General features: G+C 37.8%; 1 protein-coding gene across 1 annotated transcript in view; it reads right to left on the bottom strand.

Moving 5' to 3' along the window:
• KIF16B (kinesin family member 16B) overlaps nucleotides 1-24,747 on the bottom strand; it is a 128,879-nt gene that overhangs the window by 54,857 nt on the left and 49,275 nt on the right. Inside the window, exons 13-23 of the mRNA XM_031061958.1 lie at nucleotides 24,055-24,174; nucleotides 23,434-23,485; nucleotides 22,100-22,237; nucleotides 18,298-18,380; nucleotides 18,029-18,117; nucleotides 11,685-11,717; nucleotides 11,292-11,345; nucleotides 8,603-9,958; nucleotides 2,764-2,922; nucleotides 1,838-1,943; nucleotides 1,252-1,302 (exon numbers count right to left, since the gene is read on the bottom strand). Coding sequence (XP_030917818.1) covers nucleotides 1,252-1,302; nucleotides 1,838-1,943; nucleotides 2,764-2,922; nucleotides 8,603-9,958; nucleotides 11,292-11,345; nucleotides 11,685-11,717; nucleotides 18,029-18,117; nucleotides 18,298-18,380; nucleotides 22,100-22,237; nucleotides 23,434-23,485; nucleotides 24,055-24,174 — 2,241 coding nt within the window. The remainder of the gene's footprint in view (nucleotides 1-1,251; nucleotides 1,303-1,837; nucleotides 1,944-2,763; nucleotides 2,923-8,602; nucleotides 9,959-11,291; nucleotides 11,346-11,684; nucleotides 11,718-18,028; nucleotides 18,118-18,297; nucleotides 18,381-22,099; nucleotides 22,238-23,433; nucleotides 23,486-24,054; nucleotides 24,175-24,747) is intronic.

Here is a 24,747-nt window from a genome sequence, read left to right as displayed (position 1 = left end):
ATATAGGAAAGGGTTTGCATCCACGGAAAATCAATTTAACTACAAAAATCAGATTTACATTAAAGGAACAAAGCTTAGCTCTTGGTTTGTAAACATCCTACTATGAGAAGACATTACTTATTTAGCTACAAACTTAGTCAGCCTTGTGCTGCATCCACCAGTGAGAACACAGAACTGTGCCCTGCCACTTGCCTCAAAGATGGCTCTAAAGCTGCTTTATGCTCATTCTCATGCCCCAAACCTCTGCCAGCAAAGCCAAAATGTGAATATATAGCCCAGTTACAGTTAACCTCAAATTATCATTTTGGGAGTAATCCCTGTTGTCTTGGGGTGATTCACAATGATATTAAATACCATAATTATCTGTGGCCAAAAACTGTTACTGTGTCTTTTAAGACCCTGAAGCCACAGACCTTGAGTGTCTGGTGGAATCTGGGGTGCAGGCATTTTAAAAAGTTCCCCACCTAAATTTTTTCACAGCTTTTCACAGCATGATATTTCCTTTGCTGACTGCTTGGTCTCTACTTAGGCAAAGCCTTTTCTTTACTTTTTGGTTTGTTTTTTTCCTTGGATCAGAGAAACTGCAGTAGCAACGCCTGAGTTACCCTGAGAACAAATTCTGCAGCTGCTTGTCTGGAAATCAAGGCACATCCCGCTGGCAGAAGTGAAACAGAGCTACTCTGCTCCAGCCAAAGCTGCTGCTGACCAACTGAGCCTTGGAGAGGACACATTTAGTGGCCTCAGTCCAGCTGCCAGGCCTGCCCTGCTGTGCCTTGCCATGGGGAAGCTCTTCATCTGCGGCTGGAACTGCTCTGTGAGGCTCCTACCTTCCCAGCAGATCTGATCTGGGGTTGTATATCCTGGAGAAGAGGAGGCCCAGGGGACACAAGGCAGTGTCAGGGCACAGGTTAGACTAGATGATTTCCATGGCCTGTTCCAACATTGCTGATTCTTTGATTCTCTGAAACAACCCTTGGAGCAGTTGCAGGATGAGCCCTGGGCCTCCTCTTCAGCAGCTCCAGCAGCCCAGGTCCCTCAGCTTCTCCTCCCAGGCCCAAAGCCCATCCTGTCAGTCCTGCAGAGCCTCTGCAGCTCCTCCTCACTGCCCAGAACAGGGAGCCCCAGAGCCAGACACAGCAGCCCAGATGTGCCCCCCTGGCCTGTGGTGCCTCAGCTAAACATTATGAAATTTAATTACAGGGCATGCCATAATTTAAGACAAGCATTTCCTTCTGACAAATTATGACCTACCTCATACTTCAACTTGCGTTGAATAGTGCTGTTATGGTGCCTCTCATTATCCTAAGCACAAAAAAAAGTGCAGGAGGTTATTAAAAAGTGCCTTTGTTGTTTAAATTAATTCAAAAATATTAGAGGAAGAGACATTATAATAGACAAAAATAACAATCAATACTTATTAAACAACTGGCTTAGAAGTCAATCAATCCACTCTTTGGATCAATTAGATCACCAGTTTTTGAATAGGCAAGTAATTTGTTTGGAAGTATGAAATTCCATCCAGAAGAACCTTAATTTTCATCAGTTAAATATTTTCTGACATAAAATGAAGATTTTATTTGCAAACTTCTTATTGTCATTTACACACTTTTTCCTGCCAAAAAAAACCAGAATACAACATAAAAATGACACTGGAAATAAATATATTATTAAAATTTAAAAACATTTACCTCATTTACTGTTTACTTTTTAAAAATTTTTTTTGTAAATTAAGAGTAAGTAAACACAGGAAAACATGGAAAATACTGAACAACAAAACTAAATCAGTGGTTAGACATGATCCATTGAAGGTCAGGATCTCCCACCTATTTCTGCTCACCTTGAAACTTTCTGTAGACCAGGAAGCACTGACATGATTATCCTCAGCTTTATGATGAATATTCTGGAGCCTTCTCTGCACTTCTTGTTCAATAAAGGCATTTATCCTTTAAGATACAGAAAAGTGTGTGTGTGTATGGAAAAACAGTATATTTTTACATAAAAATCAAGACAGACTAAAAGGCTCTTTGAAATGCTTTTAACCCTAAGTACTGCACAGCTCTTAATTGGCAGACAATGTTAGACCTGTTTTATCCCTCCTTAAGGGAGGAACACTGACTTTTGAACAAGTGTTCATCTAACCAGTAAAGGTTAAAAAATTGTTATTAATTAAATAAATTGCTAGACCACAGTTTGAGCCACTGCTGTGAGTGCAGCTCTACACACAAGAGGCAGTGAAGGTACAAGTGATGAAGAAGAAAGAAGGCTGGGGTTGCATCTTTAGTAATTTAACAGCTTGCCTTCACTGCTGCTCTGATATCAGCAACTTGGACTAGCAAAGGTTCGGTCTTCAAACAGAAAGAACGTTCCAAGAGCTGACACCAACAACTGCCATGTGTAAGTGTAACAAGGGAGATTAAAGATTTTAGTGATGCCAGGCAGCTGTCCTATTAAAAAAGTTTAAGACAATTAAATTCACTTAGTTGCCTTAAGCATATATGAAGCAAAACCATAGAGACAAGTAACTGTAAACTCAAAATCTATTTAAATACCTTTCAGCCTACAGTTTCCCAACGTTGTATTCTAAAACAAACTGCACAGGAGCAACAGCTGAGGCTATTGGCTATTTACAGCAGAACATCAATTTTATTCCCAGACCAGTCTTCCAGTATATAAATCAAATTCAACCCTGGCAGAATGGTCTTTCAAAATATCTCTTTTTAAAGCTATTGTTTGCATTCCATTTCAGGAATGCAGGTTACCTACCTTTCATCAACCAGTGGGGCAGCAGGTGTCTGTGCCTTTGTTGGGCTGGCAGGGGAAGTGCTATGGGAGAGTCTCTCATCTAACATTCCATGGTTTCCTTTCTGAGCTCCATCACCCTCATATATTTTTTGCTTCAGCTGCTGAATTTCCTGGTCCAGGCTATAAAGATATCATAACATGTAATTTGCTTTGGTTTAGAGTTGATTTGAATAGGTCTGATGGGAAGCAATGTGCCTACACTGCTATACATGTACATAAGATTGTAGATACCAATGAAGGTTTAAAAATCATAATTGTTCTTTAAGCACATTTAGATAGGAAAATAGAGACAGCTCAAAAACACATCCCAAGAGTAGTATTAAGTCAAATAAAACAACTTCAATAATTTCCATCACAAGAGGTATCTAAATCTGTACATGAAATATTAATTCCTAAGGCCTAACCTATCTATTAGAATCACATGAATAAATTCTCATTTTCACAGAACTCTATCAATGACCTCAGATATTATCTTCCAGTGTGAAAGTAAATGAAAAAACAAAACGGGAAAAAATGAAAAATTCAATACAGCACAAAAAAACCCCACAGAAAACCCAAAACACTGATCTGGCAAAGCTTCTCTATAGGAAAATCTTTAACTTGTGTACTAGACATGTACATTTTCCAGTTGTTCCATCTGTATATATGTTTTTGAAAATTCACTAACAAAATAAGCATTTAGTACTTATTGTATATATACAGCTAAGAAATCATCTTTTGAAACCTCCTGGCTTTCTTTAACAAATAAATTCAGTTCCACCCAGATTTATGCACAAAATACAACGTGGAAAATTGGGTACTGTGTTTCTGACTAAAAATGCCTGAGGCATTTTGTATGAAATAAGAAGCACTTATTGCAATATTCATCATATTACAACAAAGTAATCTTCAGAACATCCCTTTCACTTGTAAAGTAGCTGAGATTAGATTAGTAACACAGTAATAATCTTCCCCATTTTCATTACAATTTTTGTCTCTAAAAGTAATTGTTTTTCTAGAGGTTACTTAGAAATCAAATCATAAAAGAAAAGTTCTTGCTAAAACAGGAGAAACTATGCAAACCTGGGATTCTATCACTTCTGGTACAATTGTATATATCTAAACTGAAGTGCAGTTCTATATTCCATCCTGGGGGTTAAGTGAGAAAATTAGATAGATGATGAATGCTGAGGCTTAGGCTGAATTGTTACTTCAGTTTTAGAGTGCTTTTTGCAGCACTGCCAGAAGCCATCTATTTCTTTTGATTAGCACCAAAACAATCTTGTGTCCTGAGGGTAAGTGGATGAAAGATGGCTTATGTATATAGGAAAGGGTTTGCATCCACGGAAAATCAATTTAACTACAAAAATCAGATTTACATTAAAGGAACAAAGCTTAGCTCTTGGTTTGTAAACATCCTACTATGAGAAGACATTACTTATTTAGCTACAAACTTAGTCAGCCTTGTGCTGCATCCACCAGTGAGAACACAGAACTGTGCCCTGCCACTTGCCTCAAAGATGGCTCTAAAGCTGCTTTATGCTCATTCTCATGCCCCAAACCTCTGCCAGCAAAGCCAAAATGTGAATATATAGCCCAGTTACAGTTAACCTCAAATTATCATTTTGGGAGTAATCCCTGTTGTCTTGGGGTGATTCACAATGATATTAAATACCATAATTATCTGTGGCCAAAAACTGTTACTGTGTCTTTTAAGACCCTGAAGCCACAGACCTTGAGTGTCTGGTGGAATCTGGGGTGCAGGCATTTTAAAAAGTTCCCCACCTAAATTTTTTCACAGCTTTTCACAGCATGATATTTCCTTTGCTGACTGCTTGGTCTCTACTTAGGCAAAGCCTTTTCTTTCCTTTTTGGTTTGTTTTTTTCCTTGGATCAGAGAAACTGCAGTAGCAACGCCTGAGTTACCCTGAGAACAAATTCTGCAGCTGCTTGTCTGGAAATCAAGGCACATCCCGCTGGCAGAAGTGAAACAGAGCTACTCTGCTCCAGCCAAAGCTGCTGCTGACCAACTGAGCCTTGGAGAGGACACATTTAGTGGCCTCAGTCCAGCTGCCAGGCCTGCCCTGCTGTGCCTTGCCATGGGGAAGCTCTTCATCTGCGGCTGGAACTGCTCTGTGAGGCTCCTACCTTCCCAGCAGATCTGATCTGGGGTTGTATATCCTGGAGAAGAGGAGGCCCAGGGGACACAAGGCAGTGTCAGGGCACAGGTTAGACTAGATGATTTCCATGGCCTGTTCCAACATTGCTGATTCTTTGATTCTCTGAAACAACCCTTGGAGCAGTTGCAGGATGAGCCCTGGGCCTCCTCTTCAGAAGCTCCAGCAGCCCAGGTCCCTCAGCTTCTCCTGCCAGCCCCAAAGCCCATCCTGTCAGTCCTGCAGAGCCTCTGCAGCTCCTCCTCACTGCCCAGAACAGGGAGCCCCAGAGCCAGACACAGCAGCCCAGATGTGCCCCCCTGGCCTGTGGTGCCTTTGGTAAGGGAGCAGCAGGAGGCACTGCAGGAGCCTGCAGACAATTCCTGCAGCACTTGTAGGATGATCCTGCTCCCCAAGGGATGTTCCCATGGTGCCAAGTCAGGAACTGAAGTGGGGAGTGAAGGCAGAGAGGAAAGGGCAAACCTTGTCACCACATCCTGCAAGGCCTGAAGCTGTCCCAACAGGTCCCTGTTGGAACAGGTATTTCAGGTCTGCCTTTTGTTTCACTGCAGTGCTGAGGTCAAGCAGTTCAATAGCTAGCAGTTATTTTCTTTTTTCCCCCCTGCCTGTTGGCATTCTTTTTCTTCATTAACTAATCCTTTTTCACTTTCTGCCATGTGCCAGATTGCAAGGCAAGATGTATTCTATTTGCCATCTGTAGGGCAGTTGCCTTTTGTCAAGTGGGCAGTTTGCTTAATCTCTTCCACACCCACTCCCCCCGGGGGTGGGGGAGGGAAACATCTGTTGATAAGAGGCTATTGTGCGGCACTGATAAGAACTACAGCATCCCATTGGGAGATGCTCTGCCCAGAGGGAGGAGCCAAGCATTCCTACCTGGATATAATCTGGAGATTCTGGAACACCAGCACAGCTTGTCCACTGGATTCCCCAGAGGAACAGCAGCTGCCTCTTCTTCCACTGGATCCTCAGAGGAAGACTACACCCTTTTCTACAGGATCTTTGCTCCAGCAGAACCACCCCTGACACTGCAGGAGGACTGCAGCCACAATTCCAATGGGACTGCTACCAACACCCTGACCCACAGGATGTCAGGTTGTGCTCTGACTCTGTCAGCGTTGGTTTAGCTTACTGCATTGTTTATTTAATCCTTTTATGTTCTTCTCTAATAAAGAACTGTTATTTCCTGCTCCCATATTTTTTGCCTGAGAGCCCCTTAATTTCCAAATTATAATAATTCAGAGGGAGGGGGTTTGCATTTTCCATTTCAGGGGAGGCTCTTGCCTTCCTCAGCAGGCACCTGTCCTTTCCAAACTGAGACACTGCTATTAGTATTAACTTCTTATTGGTGGAAAGGAATTATTGGAACTCTTAAAGGAGTTAACTCATTCCAGGGCATTCTCCTTCAAATTATCTCAAATCAAGACATCTGTAGGTTAAAGAACGTTGAGCTTCCATATGATTCAAACAAATAAAAACATTGTGTCTAGTTATGATGGACTTACACTTGCATAGCACTTAAAATTATTATTTCAATTACACATTTTCAGATAGTTAACACTGATCTGAACCAGAGCACATTATTACATAATGGGATCTAGATAAATAATAAGAAATATATATAATTCATATGCTTACTACGGCATCAAATACTGTGGAATGTAAACTCAAACACAAGAGCAGTAAGTAGACTAAAATGTTTAACATATTCTCATGTATCTCTAGATCTTTTTCTTGCCTCAACGTTCACAAACACAAACTGAATTGAATTATTCAGGCCCATGGGCTATTCACTGAAAGACTTCAAAGTTTTATTTAGCCCATGAAAGAGGATTTTGAAGTAAACAAGAAAAAAAAAAAGAAAAAGAGAGGGGAAAAAAATCTTTTTACTTCCTTGGTATCCTCTCTAAACCTCAGTTTTCTGGCTGACAACATATTTTTTCACTTATCACACAACCCCATTTTTGTGGAAATTCCAGTTGTCTATAGCTCACTTTAGTCAAGTGAGATGCTTAGTGTAGAAAATGAGATTTTATGTTCACAACTATTATGGAAAATAATGGCAATTTCCACAAAATGATGAATCAGTATTGAAAATGCTTAACTAAAAGCCAGACAATGTAGCTATAAATGTTGAAAAAGTGACCTCTACACAGTCTATATGAAGCAACTCTTCTGATAATGGTTTAAAAGGAATGGAATATAGAAGAGCTCTTCAATTTGGCTACAGGCAAGTTTCTTCTGCATTTTTTTTCCCACATCTGTTTGAAGGGCTTATGAAAAAGTATTCAGATAAATTAGTGAAATATTTGAAAAAACATATGACAAATGCTACCTCAGGAAAAAAATACCTCATTTTTTCACTGACAGTCACAGGTTTTAAAGCTCCAGTATAAGCAAATCAGGTAGCACATTTAAAAATGGCAATTCTGCATGCTTTCCATACAGCAGGGATTGAACACATTAATCCTGGTGAATTTTTGCTCAAAAAAAACCCAAAATATTTCTCCCTATTCTTCCCTACCTGACTGACTTTTCTCTGAGCCTCCCACACTTAGGCTAAATGTTATGCTACAAGACATCTTGAGTATAACTGATGACATTGCCTCTGTGCCTAAAAGGGACTGTCACCACACAGGGCAGTAGTAAAGCCTCTATATATTTCCCAATAAGCTTAAAAAGCAACATCAAATTTTACATGGATATAGCTTATTTTTATTTAGCCTTGAAACCACAGCTATTAAAAAATTTAACATTTTCCCCTATTTACTTTTAATGCCTGAGGTGTTCAGTATATCACCAGCTGAGAGGGACAGTTGGTAGGTTTCCTGTAACAGTCTGCCAATCTTGAACAAACATCTCACTTGTTACTAATAAAGAAAATGAAATGTTATACAGAAATAATTTGGAAAAAAAAAGTTGTTAGATGGTGCATTTGCTGTAAGGGCAGAACATAAGGATGTCTGAGCTTTCTACATAGGTAGAACAATTTAAGTACTGTGACGGCTAATGCAAATAATATCCTGCTGAGGATGGGATAAGTATCCAAACATACCAGAACTCAATAAGTGGGCAAAAATCCTTTAAAAAGCAGCAGAGTTTCAATTCTGGGTAAACTACTTGAAACTCATTAAGAAACTCAAGTACTGGGACACTGAACAAGCTGTGCTCTCAACATGCAAGGTATAAGATTATTCCCTATTGTATTTGCGGGGTGCCCCGTGGCAGGAAGGAATGATGAATCTGACTCCATGCTCTCAGAAGGCTAATTTATTAATTTATGATACTATATTATATTAAAGAATACTATACTATACTAAAGCATAGAGAAAGGATACTTACAGAATGCTAAAAGGAAAATAACGAAAACTCGTGACTCTCTTGGCACTGATTGGCCAAAGAGTCAAAACAATTCACACCAGAAACCAATGAAACAATCACCTGTGGGTAAACAATCTCCAAACACTTTCTACATGAGCAAAACACAGGAGAAGCAAATGAGATAAGAATTGTTTTCCTTTTTCTCTGAGGCTTCTCAGCTTCCCAGGACAAAAATCCTGGGCAAAGGGATTTTTCAGAGAATGTGAATGCCACAATTCCCCTTTTGTGGACAGGTTCTGATAAATGGAAGGCACTGCAGCACTCACCGTTCTCGGTCTTGCTCAAGAGCTTTCTGTTCAGCTTCCAGACTTGCCTGCAGCCCTGCCTGTTCACCATAGCTGTTGTTCAAGGTGGCCAGCTTCTGTTTCTGCTCCTCAATTTCAAAGTCTATGGTGGAACGACGCTGCAAAGCAGAATGCCTCCTTTCTAACTTAGCAACAGCTTGCTCCAGTGCCTCTCTCTGCTGCTTTTCCCTTGATTCAAGGATTTCCTTTTCCTTTTTCCGAACCTTCCCTTCCTGCCGGGCTACATTGGCAGCGAATTCAAAGGTTTCTTGCAGCTGCTGCAGCTGATTTGTGCTAGCCCTATACTGGGCAAGCTGCTCTTCTTTTTCTTCTATTTCTTTCTCTATTTGATAGAGAGTATTATCTAACCCTAACAAGCCCCTGTCAAGGACTTCAGAAGCTCTTTGTTTTTCCTCCAGCAGAGCTGGCAAATGATCACTCTTCAGGTACTCAAGCTGGCGTATTTTAGATTGGAGCCTGTATTCCACTGGCTTTATCTTGTCAACTTCTTCAGCCTTTAGTATGGCATCCATAAAGTTTTCATCATCTCTCTTGAGATTTAAAGGTTCTTCATGGGCAAATTTTAAGTGCTCCAGATCTCTTTTTTCATCTACTATTTCCTTTTCTAGGTGATCCATTTGTTGAATTAAATCTTTTTCCAAAATAGCCAGCTGTTCCAACTGTTTCCTTTTAAACTCTATGAAATCATGCTGTGCTTTTTCTAATTCTTCATGGTTTTCATCACCTTCAGATCGGGCTTCCTTGACTTTCAAAAGAGATTCTCTGATCTCTTCAAGATTTCTTCTCTCTTCTTCTAGTCTTTGCACATCCCCTCTCTTCAGGAGCTCTATCATGACCTGCTTCTCTCGAAGCTGTTCCTCCAGGTGAGCCACCAGCATCACCTGTTCTCTTTCCTGTTCTTCAAGTCTCTTTTTTTCTGATTCCAGTTTAAGATACTGCTCATCTTTTTCCTTTTTCAGTTTTTCTAGTTCACGAAAAATCTGCATTTTCTCTACTTTTTCATTATGATTAAGTTCATGTAGTCGCTGTAACTCCTCTTTGACCCGAGCAAAAATTTCTTCCTGCTGCTTTTTCCTTTGAAGCTCTATCTCCTGTTGTTCCCTCAACCTCTCTTCTTCAAATTTTTCTTTTTCAGCCAGCAAATCCTTTAACCTGCTTTCAATGTGAACACTTCTTCGTTTCAGACTCTCCTCCTGTTTTCGGATTTGCAGCTGAACTATTTCTGTCTCTTTGCGCTGTGACTCCACTTCTTGCTGCATTCTTACAAGTTCTGCTTTGTCAGATTTCTGTTTTTCTTCCATCTCTTCTATCTGTTTCCTACAGTAAAACATTTACATGAAGTTAAAAAGGTTTAAACTAAGATTTTTTTACTACATATAACCTTTATTTTTTCAATAGTTTTATTGTGCTACAGGTTAAGATCCTTCATTGCTTGGAACTGATTCAATGCATGAGAAATCAAAAAGAGATTCATATAGTCTGTATCAATATAAAAAGCTGTGGATATATATAGTTATATGAAGACATGCTATACAGCACTTATGAAAAAATTAGACTGCATTAGTTCTGTAAAATCAAATAAAAATATTAATAGAACATATCCATGCACACAGTACAGAGTAAATATGTGGGTTTTTTACATACATATATTCTCATGCACAAAAACTTGTATAGAAGGACTTGATTAGCAATTTGCTTCACCAAATTTAAGCCAACAGATTAATTAAAATTTTCACTTTAGGTAACTCAAACTGAATTACTGATAAACAGGATTATAAGATTTGACAAATTGTTATGTCCTGTGTAATCTCTCTTACTTGAGGGTTACCATCATCCCCATAATACAAGCAGAGACAACCTGTAAGTCAACTGGTTATTTTGTAAGAAGTCAGAAGAATTAAAGTACAAGCAAATCAATTTCTGCACAATCTGAACTCAAATTCCACCAACATAACAAAAAACAGTAAGTATCAGTGATCCTGCGTTGCATTAGTTGCTGAATAGTATCTGTCAGTGCTTCAGAGCTTCAGGATTTTTCTGAGTTTACTTCACTTAGTCCAACTGCATAAAGAGCTCTATCAGAATGGAGCACACCACCTAAAGCTGAGAAGGCAGAAAGGTTTTCAGCTTTTGAATCTAATCAGTGCTGAGATCTGTAACAAGGCACAGCTATCACTTCCACAGTCTTAGCAGGTACGATGAGCCAAAACAATCAACTCAGTTTGCCAGCTTATAACAAATTCTTCTTTTGAATTTCAAACCAGCTTCCACATAATGTTCTGAAAAACATGATTAGTATGCCCATTCCACACCACAGTTAGCTATGAGAAAAGCAGAATGACACACATGAGTTTCTCCTATCACACTTCAATCCAAAGACAAATAAACCATAAAAAAGCGATATTAATGAAGAAGGTAACTTGCCATCTTTTAAAGGAAAACCACGAAAATAAAGACCAAGGGTAATATAATGTATCTGTACAATCTACCCACTGTTTCTTTGCTGAATATCAGTTAGCTCCAATTCAGCTACTCAGGATTGTCTGCTTACTGAGTAACACTGTGATTCCAAATTCATGATGCAAAAGAGTTTATAACTTGTATATACAGACACACATACACACATAAATACCACAGAGAACAAGCTTACCTTTTACTTTCTAATTTTTCAAGCTCCTCTCGTTGCTGTCTCTCGAATTCTAGCCTGATTTAAAAAAATAAAGAATACAGCAAAAAGGTTGTTTTCTGAATATCACAAAAATAGGAAGACATGATGCAATTTTCTGACTGTTGAGATGACAATTATACAAATGAAGTTTTGTAAGACTACTTCTTACAAGAACAGAAAATAGTTCCTTCATTAAGGTTACAAATTAGGTAACATGCTGACACGAGTATAAATAGAAAAAAAATTAATTTCTGGGGAAAAAGTATTCAAAAAGTAAAGTGAAGCAAGACATATAGATGATTAGCATAGCCTCTGTGAGTTAACTACATGCAGACATGGCAATCAATACATAGAAATGAAATGTAATTTCTCTACCTTAGACAGATTGGTCCTTTTACAGGGAAAAGACTGCCATGGGAGGCAGGGGGAAACAGAGGGATCAATTGAGAAAGGATTTGATAGAAAAAAACATATTAGCAGTACAGAATACTTTAAAATCAACAGTGCTTTGTTTTATTGGAGGTTAAATTGGTTAGATTCATAGAACATTCGTCATATTGCATCTCAGGAGAAGAACTGAAATAATTATTCTTTCTAAACATTTTTCAAATGCCAATGACAGCTAAAGTAATTCTCTTCATCCTATGGTTTATTAACTTTTCCACTTCCGAGAAGGGAAAGGGCTGCAAAACTGCAGCAGTGTGTGCTAATAATTCTGCCATTTCCTTTCAAGAAAAAGAAAAAAATCCCAACCATTCCTAGGATGTAATCAGTGGAGTTGAAAAATCCCAAACAGCATATTCAAGCACAGAACACAATTCAAACCCACTCATTTAGAACACATTGAGATTTTAATGCATCTAGTTTGACAAGGTTCTGAATAAGCATGAGAGAGCAGTTTATGAAATTTTTTAATATCAGCTTTTATTACAGTTGTACACAAGAATTTTTCTTAATTTCATTTGAAAGATTTATCTGTTATTTAAGGAAATTTTTAATAACAAATACTAAAAAAGCAGAAAGAATTATGCTTTCTATGAAAGAATATATGGATTAAATTACTCAACCAAATATACCCACATTCAGTTATTTCAGGCTTGTTACAGCATAAGGATATGCAAGTTAGTGAAGCAGTCCATAAATACTGAAAAAAAATGCAAGACTGCACCACAAGTTAACTTCAAGTTTTTGATAAACTGCAGTTTAAGACACCATCACCACAACTACACAGACAGGTTTCTAAAAATAAGGAATTTTTAATGTTTCTTTTTAAAGTCATAGGAATGCATACAGCAAAAAGAAACTGCCCTTGGAAATCTGCAAATAGTACACTAATAATCTAGCATTTATAAAGCTATTGTAAAAAATCATGATTCCTGCATGTTCAAGAAGCATCTTTCTAAGGCTGCAATTAGGGAGAATGACTACTTTTACAAATCCTGTATTTCATTTTCCCCTATTTCTCACAAATTCATTTTTAAAAATGTCTTCTACAATCCCTAAGTGATTAGTCCATGTAGATTTTTAGACCCAGATCCAGGCATTCAAGCTTTCATGTAACTGTCTCACCAAGAGTCCCATCACATTTGCACTTTACAGCACAAAGATAAATGATGATAACCCAGTGTTTTTAATTTGATCACAACTACTGCAGCAGCAATGCTGCAGAAATCTACCAAGTGGATGCAAAATGCACAGAGTGCTGAAAGGGAACAAACAGCAATCTTGGGGGCTTTCAGGAAGCAAAAACTTAATCCAGTGGTTACCATGTGCTTTGAGTTTTCTTTCCCCCTCTTTTTTTTTTATTAAAGCTACACCACAAAATTTCTCCCTTTAGCTGTGATCTGCTATCTGAAATTCAGAGCTTTTAGCTATCACTTTTTACCTAGGGCTAGGCTGATAAAATGCCATCATTATTTCAGTCCAAAATAATATAGACCCTGGGGACTATAGCTCTGGCTTGTGGAAATGCAGGTTTCCTTTGGGCATTATTAGATGTAGACTATCTTTGCTTAGACAGTTGGCAAAGAACAATGTGACTGTATTCCCATGCTTGGTTAAGACACAATGAAGGAAAATGTTAGATCAGCTAACATAACATGCAAAACCCAGAACAAAACCTTTTGGTGTTTTGACTGTCCTATAAAACATATAATTTGGCAGATATATTTTTCATAAGCATAAAAATGGTAACTACTTTTGACTGAGATCTAATACAAAGAAAATTAACCAGCACAGCAATCAGTCTGGTACAGAAACAGAACAGTGATTAAAATTTCTGTGATCTTCTCTTTGAGGAACTGTCCCTAAAACCTTCAACAGTGGTGTTATGACAGTTTTACTTTAGACTGAAATGAAGCTGGAGGTGCCCAAAAAGTTGTTCATGAAAAAGGAGTGAACTGTGCAAATGTGGTTCTTTCTTCAGTGAAAATGGTTCTTCCCCAAAGAAAAATATGGACCATTACCACTCCAGTCAATAGCCTCCAAATACAACACTGAGGTGTTTTAAAAATGCATGTTCAGCACACTATAGACACTAAATACCTCTGTGAAGACAAGAGTGTCTGCTACCTGGAGATGCCTAAGGTGGTCAGAGCTCCAAGGAAGGCTCTCCAACAATGAGGTTATTCACAGCATCTCCATTCTTTAAGGTGCAGCCTTTCCTCTGCAGGGCTAAGAATGATTCCTTAGTCTTCCTTAGCTGGCTGCCTATTTTCTTAATATATTTAGGAACTCACTACTTTTGAGACTTCTGGAATATTTGTTTCAAACTCATTGTGGGCTCAAAGTTATTTCAGGACAAATGAGAATTTGGAGAGGCAGGACAGGCCTGACTGAAGTAACCTTACTTCTCTAAAAAGCTACTACAAAAAAAACCCTCAGCATCACAAAAGAAAAAAACTAAAACCACAGGGGCTATAACAAATCACTGTCAGTTTTATGAAGCACACATGCAAGACTGATGTTTTTGTGTTTAGTCTCTCCTAATAAAAATCTTTTTCACATAACCTCTATTCCCTTTATTCATGGGAGCACTACTGTGAATAAAAAAAGCATATTAGCTTGAAATTAAAAAGAAACACACAGATATTAAAGACTAGAATCTACTCTTTCTTCTTTTGTAGATCTACCACAAAGCAACTTAATCTGATCAGTGTTGAATTAAACAGACACCATTTTCCTGGAAAGTGTGTCATATCTAGTGATAACAGCAGTGTAGATAAGCTGCAGAGAAATGAAGTCAGTTCTACAAGCACAGTACTACAGTAGCTTAATTTGCACAGCACAAAAGTGCAATCTGATACTACATCTGCTTGGAAAGACTGAGTACTGGCAGGACTACAGAGATGTTACAATGCTGTTCAGTATGCCAATTAATGAGATTAGTAAAAAAAAAAAACAAAACAAATCTCCTATACTAAACTGTTAGAGGCTGAAGTAGTTCATGCCTCAAACACTGATTAAAAGTTTTGCTTGTTATAACAAAAACTGCATAAAGAAGCTACAATCAAAGAAGCCTCCCTAAAGATACCTGACTGGACTGTAAGTTAAATCACTAAGATTAAATAAAGGGAAAACCCATTCTTCAATCATCTCAGGCCTAGGAAAAAAACAAACAAAGCTGAGGGAGAGGAATGCACCCACAAGAAAGCCAAAGGCAGCGGATATTCTTCCCTGGCTGAGTTTGGGGTGGGAGAGACCACAGCCTGCAGAAGCCAAGTTTACAGACTCCCCACCCCAAAATTATGCAGGGGGGGTGGAGGAGGTTTCAGATGCAGCCTCTGGTCAGAGGCACTGAACACCCATCCTCCCACCACAAACTGGCCCAGCTGTGGAACCCCCAACCCCACAGGCCACATCCATGGGACATTCACAGGGCAGGCAGCTGAGGGGGTGCCATAATCCATCAAAAACCCCCCAAAGTGCCCCTCCAGAGTCACTCCTGAAGCCTTGCACCACAGGACTGCACATGATGCAACACGGACAATGGCAAACTCCCCTCCTAAACAGGGAGGTGCCTGGGTTTTCCTACCTAGCCTGAGTGTGTGTAAACCCACTGGATTCTACACTTTTTTTGGGGACCTTCACCACCAAGAAGACCAGCTGGAGAGGATCAACAGAGCATCACTGGGATCCATGAAATGATATTTTCCTTATTCTGTCTCTCTTGAGCCCTTTCTGTCCCCCCCCCCACCTATTTTTCATTTCTTTCTTTCTCTTTCTCTTCCTCTCATATTTACTATCAAATAAAAAACCCATACTGTTGTCACCATTTTCACCTTACTTAAGGCAGAGGCACTTCTAAGAACCTTAGTAACTGGATCATGAAATAAACCCATGACAAGACCAAGGTTTCTCACCAGTAGTTTTACAGTTACAGTACCATGTAGCTAACAAAAGGTCCACAACTGAAATCTTCTACATAAATCTACATGCAAAATTCTATTTCATCCAAGGCTCATTATCTGAAGCAGCGTTCCATGACACTAGATTAAAAACAAAGACTGAGAAGAAGCAGAAAAAAGCTGCACATTAAGCCAAAATTTTATGCAACAAGATAGTTTCCCACATATGGGAAATCAACAGTCAAACAAAAAGGCACAAACAAGAACAAATCATCCATCTGAAAACACTATTAAGGACAATTCTGGTTTTCACAGGAAGCAAGACCCACCACGTTGCTCTCACAACTGAAGGTAATATCCCACAAGCTCTTCTGGCATTGATTCCACCAGAATCTTTATTGCAATCAACAAAAGTTGCAAATTTAGCTACCCCTTTAGGTTATTAATACTGACACTGCAAGGAAAGGCTAAATTACCAACAGACAGAATGCTAGTCAGCCACAAAAACTGCACAGAAGAAACCCCAAAGGGCCAGCTACTGAATCTTGGCCTGCACTGGTGGTCAGCAGTACAACGTCATGTTGAGAGAAAATTATTTTCCAATCTGTTGTAGGAAGCATCGTTCCTGATAAAATAAACAAATAAACAATCCCCAACAAAGTAGATTTAATGTAGGATATTCTTTTCCATTCTGCACTTTTCCAGAATGCAAGATGCCCTACCCCACTTCCCGGGTACAAATATCCTGCCTTTGATAATCAGAGATATGATTCATTGAATGTTTCATCCTGACTGAACACAATCACCACTAAGAAGAATAACCAGCACAGCACTTGCTTGGCAATATTCTTAGCTGGAAGTAGAGAGTTTGTAGTCTGCTTTATTCAAAACATATTTAACTTGCATTTATCCCAGCCCCATTACCCTTAAAATAACACCTTCTGAACAATTATCTTTTTGTGACAACTTCACCACACAATCAGAAAAATTCCTCTGCTGTTTGAAGAGGAGATGTTAAAAAAACAGCATTAGCATCAACATAAACAAATTTAAAATTGTCAGGGTACCCCAGCCTAAGCTGAAAAGCCTCTGTTGCCTAACTGCTGTCCATAAAGATACATCAATTACAGAAGGTGCTTTCCTCTGCTGATCTGTAGGGCTCTTTTTCTGGTGGGGTTTTTTTATAGAAAAGGAAAAATCCTTCCTGTAAGGCATGAATTTGGCATTATCTGAAGACAGGAAGACTGCTTTGGCTGGGAAATAATTTTTAAGCACACCTTCAACTGGGCCTTGTCCATGCCATTATATTTTGCTGTAAATCTGAGAGACTGGTGAGGCAATGCTGGAACAATCTGCCCTACTCTATGCTGACTGCAGAGCTCAGGTCAGTAGTATCCAGTATAATACAAGTATTCAGAACAATGTTATAGCAGAATAACATCATCAGGCAGGGAAAAGCCCAGGATAGCTCAACAATAACCAGAGGTAACAACAGCCAGGACCCCAACTCACAAAAAACATCATACTAGCAACTGTCACTGAAAGTTTTCAGATTCAATTATGTGAAAAGGTGAAGAAATAGAAAAGTATACTCATTTTATGGGGTTTATCATCCCCATCTGAAAATAGAATGTCATTGATTAGCAACCAGTTCACAATCTTGAGATCTCTGTAACTAGCTCAGTAGCAATAGAGTAACAATCACATTTGAAGCAATGTTATGAAACACACTCCCTGAATTTCAGACATCCTTTAACTGGAAGTTTTTATTACCTGTCCAATCTTCCTAAAGGATAAAGAGAGATTCCCAAGTAAAATTTAGGAATAAAGCTGCACTATCCAAGGATATAATTCAATTTACAGTCAATTTTTCAGAAGCACATAGCTTTTGAAAAGGTGGGTAAATTGCCTCGTCTCATACTCAAAACACAGGCCCTAGCTATGGAAAAAAAATTAGAACAAAACACCACCAGTTCTCTGTAAGTCACTTTAGGAACACTGAAAAGATCACTAAAAACAGCTCCTCTACCATAAGCATTCTATGTCATTGTAACTGCATAATAAAACTTTTTTCCATATTTTAATTTTGCCACTTACTCAGAGGTACTGGCAGAGAACACAAGACATTCATTGCTCAGCCTTTTTATGCTTGTATTGCTATTATATGAACTCAAGAAATCTTAATTTTAAGTTCAAAATGCATTTTTCTCAGGAAAAATAGTTAACTCATAATTCTGAAGAAAATACAGACATAACATTTGCCAAATCATTATTTTGCTGAACTGCTTAAGTCATAATGCTTCTGAACCATTTCAAACAGCTAAAATGAAGAATGACTGGAATTATAGCAACTGTTTTTTAGAACATACTCACCCTGGATTATAAAGCATAACTGCTGACAAATTCTCACAAGATTTAGAAAGATCAGTCATAGACAAGCTGAAGGAAGATAGCAGTCCACTCTAACAACAGACCATAAAATAAAAGTATTAGACATGCTTACAAACTCTTAATTCGATGAAATATTAACTCAAGTACATGAAGCAAATGAAAAAAAGGCATCCTACAACAATCAAGACATATAAGACTAGAAATAAAATTGTGAAAAGATTTAAATTTACCAAACACTGATTTCATCTCACCTTTCTTTTCTCTCTTAGCTTAGCAGCTTCTTTAGGGTGGTTAAAGCGAAACATGTTGGTTCTTCCAAGTAATATAACAGCGCCTGATGAAAAAACCACACACCACTAACTGCTAACATTCTGCAGCTGAAAGTACCATGCAATTTTTCAGACACACAACATGTAAGCAAAGACTTCCATTAAGCAAGAACTAAATGAAAATGCATTTTGACAAGTGTTTAACCGTGCATAGTCACAGCTACCTTGATGCATACAGGGTATTCCTTCCTCTTCCTGCTTAAACAAAAATGAAACCCACACATGTTCACACACTGCATGAATGTGACTGACTCAAGGTCAATCATGTTCATGGAGTTCAGTTAAAGAATAAACACAGGCAGAGGAAGCAGCTGCCCCAATTTGATCTATATACTCTTTTACAATACTACTTTGGAAGCCACCAGCAGATGCAGATTTAACAGGAACATCCATAAATGTGACCAGGAACAAACTTGGCCATTTGCTACTGATCACTGGTCAGGTTGGAATCCAGCTAGGCTAAAAGCTCCAGATTTCCACTATTTGCACTCTCACATTTTTCTTCTCCATGTGGAACACTGAAGTTTACCGTTATTCAAAACAGGATTATTAGACTTTAATACCCACCAGTTATTTTCTAATGGAAGAACCTTGAATACTCATATTGCTCAATGCACATCTATTATTGTATTTAATCAGTTAAGGTACAGTCACAAATAAAGAGATTCTGAGTAATTCTTATCATATTTTAAAGACAATGGTACCAAGATTAATACTTCCCTACTAAGAAGTCAATGATGTCAAAACATGGAAGTCTCCCAAGTTCACCACCTCAGAATCAAACATTTATCTGTCAGTCAGCACAGAGCATTTTTAAAAAGGACTCCATTACACTCACAGTATGAAAAAGCTGTTCTCAAACTCATCACTACAAACTATTACCATCTGATAATGACATTAGGTCCTTAGCAAGGAATGCTTCTCTTAAAATCAGCTTAAATTAGGAATATCAACTCAAAATAGGTGATCCAGTCTTAGCAAAAAAATGACAAAAAGCACTACAATCACTTCTTGCTTTCTACATAACACCTCAATTTTGGATTACATTTGCAGTTTACCTCAGTCAAATCTCAAAAATAATTACTTTTCATAAATCTGTATGAAATTCCTTCAGTTGCTTTCAAGTGAAGATAAAAATAATTAATTGCAAAACATTTGTGACCGCTTTACTAGATGGAAGCAACATAAATAAATTAATTAAATTTTCAGAATTAATAGTTACAGATATGTGTCCCTAACTTCATAAATTTCAAGGAAGACAGGAGAGAGAGCCTTAACAGGAAGCACATGAGAGTCAGTCCTAAATGATGGGTCATTTAAATAACTCCTAGGTATCTCTTTTAAGTACAGATTGGTTGACAGTTTGGCCAAACCCCTGGAAATGTGTTCTAAGGCGAGGATATATTTAAAGTAAATGACAAACTGTAATTGTGAATGTCAACTCAGTTACCTTTACAAAAACACCATATTAGCCAGAATTTGCAAATGATAGAAGAAATCCATAGAAGGAAGTGGCAATTAATTACCATGCCTCTTATTATTTTTTAACTCCATGATGGTCTAAAAATTAAACACATTTTCAGATGAACAGCTATTAATGATGAACGGAAACATTTAAATATATCAGCACTTAATCAGTGTTATCTAAAAGCAGGTACTTAAGGACCCTGGCACTTCATGCTGTGAGATTAAATGCTAACACAGCTGGGAAAAATAGATTCCACACGAGTCCTTAAACCAGTGATTTCATCAGTTTTGCACACCTAATGTCACCTTCCTCTCAGACGCAGTGTCCTTACACACACAAAAGGTCAGCTTAGGTGGCTGGTTGTTACAACTCAGCGACCCTAGCAACCCTTTCTCCTTTGAGTGGCAAATTTTTGTCTAAAGAAATTTATGAGGGAAAAAAGTCATTGCCACCATCATACTTTCTAAAAAAATCCCTTCGCCAGGATTTCTTCTCCTGGGAAGCTGAGAGGGCTCAGAGAAAAAACGAAAACAATAATTATCTGATCCCCTTCTCATGTGTTTTGCTGCTTTGGAAAGTGGCTTGGACATTGTTTACCAACTGGTCATTGTTTGATTGGTTTCATGTGAATTGTTTTTACTTCATGACCAATCATGGCCCAGCTGTGTCAGCACTCTGGAAGCAGTCAGGAGTTTTTCAATATATCTTGTTAAGCTTTCTGTCTGTATCCTTTCCCTATTCTTTAGTATAGCATAATATGTTATAATATGTTATAATACAATATGTTATTATATTAACATATTGTATTATATGTTAATAGGTATATACATATAATATGTTAATATACTATACTATAATATACTATAATATACTATACTATAATATAATATTCTGAGAACATGGAGTCAGATTCATCTTTCCTCCCCACGACTGGGGACCCTGAAAATACCACAAGTCATGTTTCCACTTTTAGCAGTACAAAAATCAAGTTGTGATATGCATCTGAAAGAGGAAAACAGGATCTAAACTCCTACTTTTTTCTGAGGCACACTGAACATTCTGCCTGTAAAATGCTGCAGGATAAAGAAAAGATGATTCATCACAACTCCATTTTTTACTGTTTACAGTGTTATTTCCTATTAATGTCAATGTTTCTGTTGTAAGGAATTTATGCTTAGATTTACTCAAACCTAAGACCAAGGGGGCTGGGCCTTTTTTTTTTCCCTGAAAGAGAAACAAGGACATATGCCTCTCATTTTGCATGAAGAAACAGGAACTAAAAAAAAAAAAAAAGAGTCAATGTTATCTCTTTACACCTTGCTTTCTGCAAGCAGCCTTTACAGAAGTATTTGTTAGAGTTCAGAAAGGATGCAAGACTCCCCTTGTCTAACACTGCATTCTACTTTTGTTAGCCTAAGCTTACACTGAAATCTTCTTTTCAGGGAAGTAATGTGAGATTGTTTTTCAGCACCTGAGCTGTGTCACAGCCTCACTCCTAAACAGGTCTTTTTCAGTTCCTTGCTAAATGGGAAGATATTCTGGGTGCTCCTGGAAGATAAAACATGGAGCAGCTCTCCTGCAGCACTCACCAGCTCACTTGTCAGTCAGTCCTTTCCAGGCCAACACAATCTATCTTTGTTCCCAGCTGTCCTGGCTGCTTTTTAATTTCCAGATTTTAGAACTTTTACATTAAAATTGTAGTTCTCTAAACCTCCTAGGGGTTAGGCTCCCCCTTTTTGTCATTTCCTATAGCTGCAGCAGACAGACACTCAAGCTCAATCTCCTCAATTCTACAGAGAATTTGGCAGTAGTATTAAGTAGGACCAACCTGAAACTTGGGGAGAGGGGCAGGGGTGTCTCTGACATTCTTTTAGTCCTGTAGATATCTATATTATTTTTCTTAACGTAACAGTGGTTGAAATTTAAAAGGAATTCTCTTTTCACCACATGAATTCTTTGACAACAAAACCACCATGGGGTTTTCCCTAGCGGTTTTGACTGTAGTTATATCTATATTATTTTTCTTAACGTAACAGTGGTTGAAATTTAAAAGGAATTCTCTTTTCACCACATGAATTCTTTGACAACAAAACCACCATGGGGTTTTCCCTAGCGGTTTTGGACTGTAGTTGCGAAGACATTAAATTAAATCTAATTAAACACTAATCCATTTATACACATGCAGATTTCTTTCAGTGTTGCTGCCAGGAAGAAGCAAAGAGGTTGCCTGAAAAATGACATTACACAAGGTAATACCTTGGTTGAGGTGTGTGGGTTCTGTAACCTGAATGCCATTCACAGAACACTGTGCTCCGTTCAGTGGGATGAGGTTCACAGTTCCATTGAGATTTTCAAAGATGCAATGCTCACTTTCCAGATCAAGGCCATGAAGAACTAAACACAAAGAAATAAGATAACATAATTGGACTCCTCACAACTGGTAAGATTAACATGCTAATAATAATTTATTAAGAACACACTGCACTCCATATCAGAGAGAGTATCTTCTCTTCATTCTGGACAATGTTTTCTTCCTTCCTTTATCACATCCTGCATGCCTTAAATATTTATTGCTTTATTCTAGTGGAAAGAAGGGTTGGTTTTGCATTTTTTTTGGTGTAATGGTCTTCATTCTTTTGCTTTGACACCTGATTAGCAAATGCTCCTTTCTTTCCAATACAAACCAGAAAAGTACAATTCACGTATTTGTAGAAAGAGATTGTTTAACCAGTTTCACAAGGAAATAATGAAAACTTGTAGACCTTAGGGCAACCATGCTTAAACCTGAAAACACAGGATATAAGATGCCATTGTAGACAAAAGGATGGCTGAAGTAAAGTTCTTAAATCTGATGACATTCAGGGCTTTTATCAATCAGTTATGCTACTTTCCATTTTTCCTTCAAATAATGTGTGATTATGTATATTGCTTAATACCACAAGGCATCACAAGTTTGGTAGTTTCATGGAATTTATTAGAGTAATTTAAATCCAGACAACTTTTGACCCATGAAAATTTACCAAACTAAGTTATTTGACTCTCAGATTCTCACCCAAGAATTAAAGGATGCAGTTTATTTAATGAAACTGCCTTCCAGGAACTTATGTAAAGCCTATGTGACAGGACAGTCCAGATCTGGCAGTTAGTTGCATTGGTAAGAAATCAATAGGAAAACCAGTAGATTTTCACCAGTTTTTAGAATTTTTTAAAACTCTAATCTGAAGTCCCAAGACTATCTTACATATAATAGTCTAACAATGCTGTCATTATACAAAGGTTAAGAGAATGATTTTGCAGTAATTGAGACAGGTGCTAGATGAAAAAGGACAGTATTTTTACAGGACGCTATTTCAAGAGAAGTGAGAAATCAATTAGTAGCAAGTATATGAACATACTGAAAGCCCACAAGCTATGCTAGAAGTCATGCTCTTTGAAGCAAATCCCATGCAATTCAGCTTTCAGATTTTCTAAAAATTAAAATATTTAAACCACAGAACAACTGACGGAAAAAGGGAAAAAAACATACGAAGCTTAGTTCACATATTAGGATACTGGAAGAAGAAAGAATATAAAAATGCCAAATTCCATACCAATGTCCTGTTCTGTAATAGCATCTTCTCGGCCAACATATGTTTGGCCCTCCTAATTAAGAGAGAAATACACATTATTTCCAGTTGGAATCTCCTTATCTCCCCCACAAGAATATAATTTATCCTTCCACTTTCTCAGGGTAACCTGAATGAAATATATATTTAAACATACATGAAAAAAAGGAATCATGCAGCATTTTCAAAATGCTTTCACAGTGTTTATTTTCTAATACTATAAGCAAATTCAAGTTTCAATTGTCCAGTGCAGAAGCACCTTTATGGTTTTGAGACAATCTAGATTTAGATTTTAAGGTCAAGCTTTATAACATTAATAACAAACCAATAAATATAAAAAAATAAACCAATACAGACAAAAATATGAAACACCTATAGCTGGTTAACCAGTTGACTGACAGGATAAACCTGAACAGATATTTTCATTTCATCATTTCCAACCTCTTAAGAGCTCTTTTTACTACAGCAGACAAGCATGAAGAGAGCTTTTCTTATCACAGTAATGTAATGAGCACTATACATGGATAGCAAATCAATACTGTAATTTTTCTACTGAAAAGCATCACAAGGCATATAAAGGCTACAGAAACACAGATGTGTATTTACCTTCAGGTGGTACAAGATGATACCAGTACTGAGAAGATCATCATCAATGCCAATGAGATGAGGCAGCTCAGAATCTAGGACAACACCTATCCCTTCTTTCCTCAGAGCCAAAGTTTGCTCCTATAAAGGACAAAGTCTATTTATTAGGATGTGCAAGAAATACCCCTCTTCCTTCTCATTCTAAACCACATTTAATGTAACTTTTTCTGTGTAATATCACACAAAAGAAAGAGCAATTTTTTAGAATTTTTTGATTTTACATTTTAAACGTGATTTTACATTTAAACGACTTCTTTACTTTTATTAAGCATTCCAAGCTTGCTGTTGAGGAAATCTGTGAAGGTGTTATTTGAAGGAAACCAGACAAACAGCTGAACTATACCAGCGAAGGAGCATCAATCAAGAGTGTAACAAAGCAATGTTGTCTAAAAGCAAGCTATGGGCTACCTTTCACAATGGTAAGGAGAATTTCAAACTCCTCAGCATTCAGTACAGCTAAAGAACAGAAAACTGAAAACTTTCCAGCAGTCCTTTCAATAAGCTGAGCCTTGCATAATAAAAACCCCAGACTCTTGATAATTCAGTAAACCTAAGCAGTTGAAATGTCATGTAATGGAAGAGAAGCATTGCCAGTAGTAAATAAATGTAAGAAATATTCATAGCACATAATTTCAATACTTCAAAATTCCTTGG

The sequence above is a fragment of the Geospiza fortis genome, unplaced genomic scaffold (assembly GCF_000277835.1).
Source record: "Geospiza fortis unplaced genomic scaffold, GeoFor_1.0 scaffold88, whole genome shotgun sequence".
In the NCBI taxonomy this organism is placed as follows: domain Eukaryota; kingdom Metazoa; phylum Chordata; class Aves; order Passeriformes; family Thraupidae; genus Geospiza; species Geospiza fortis.
This window is presented reverse-complemented; position numbering and strand designations above follow the sequence as displayed.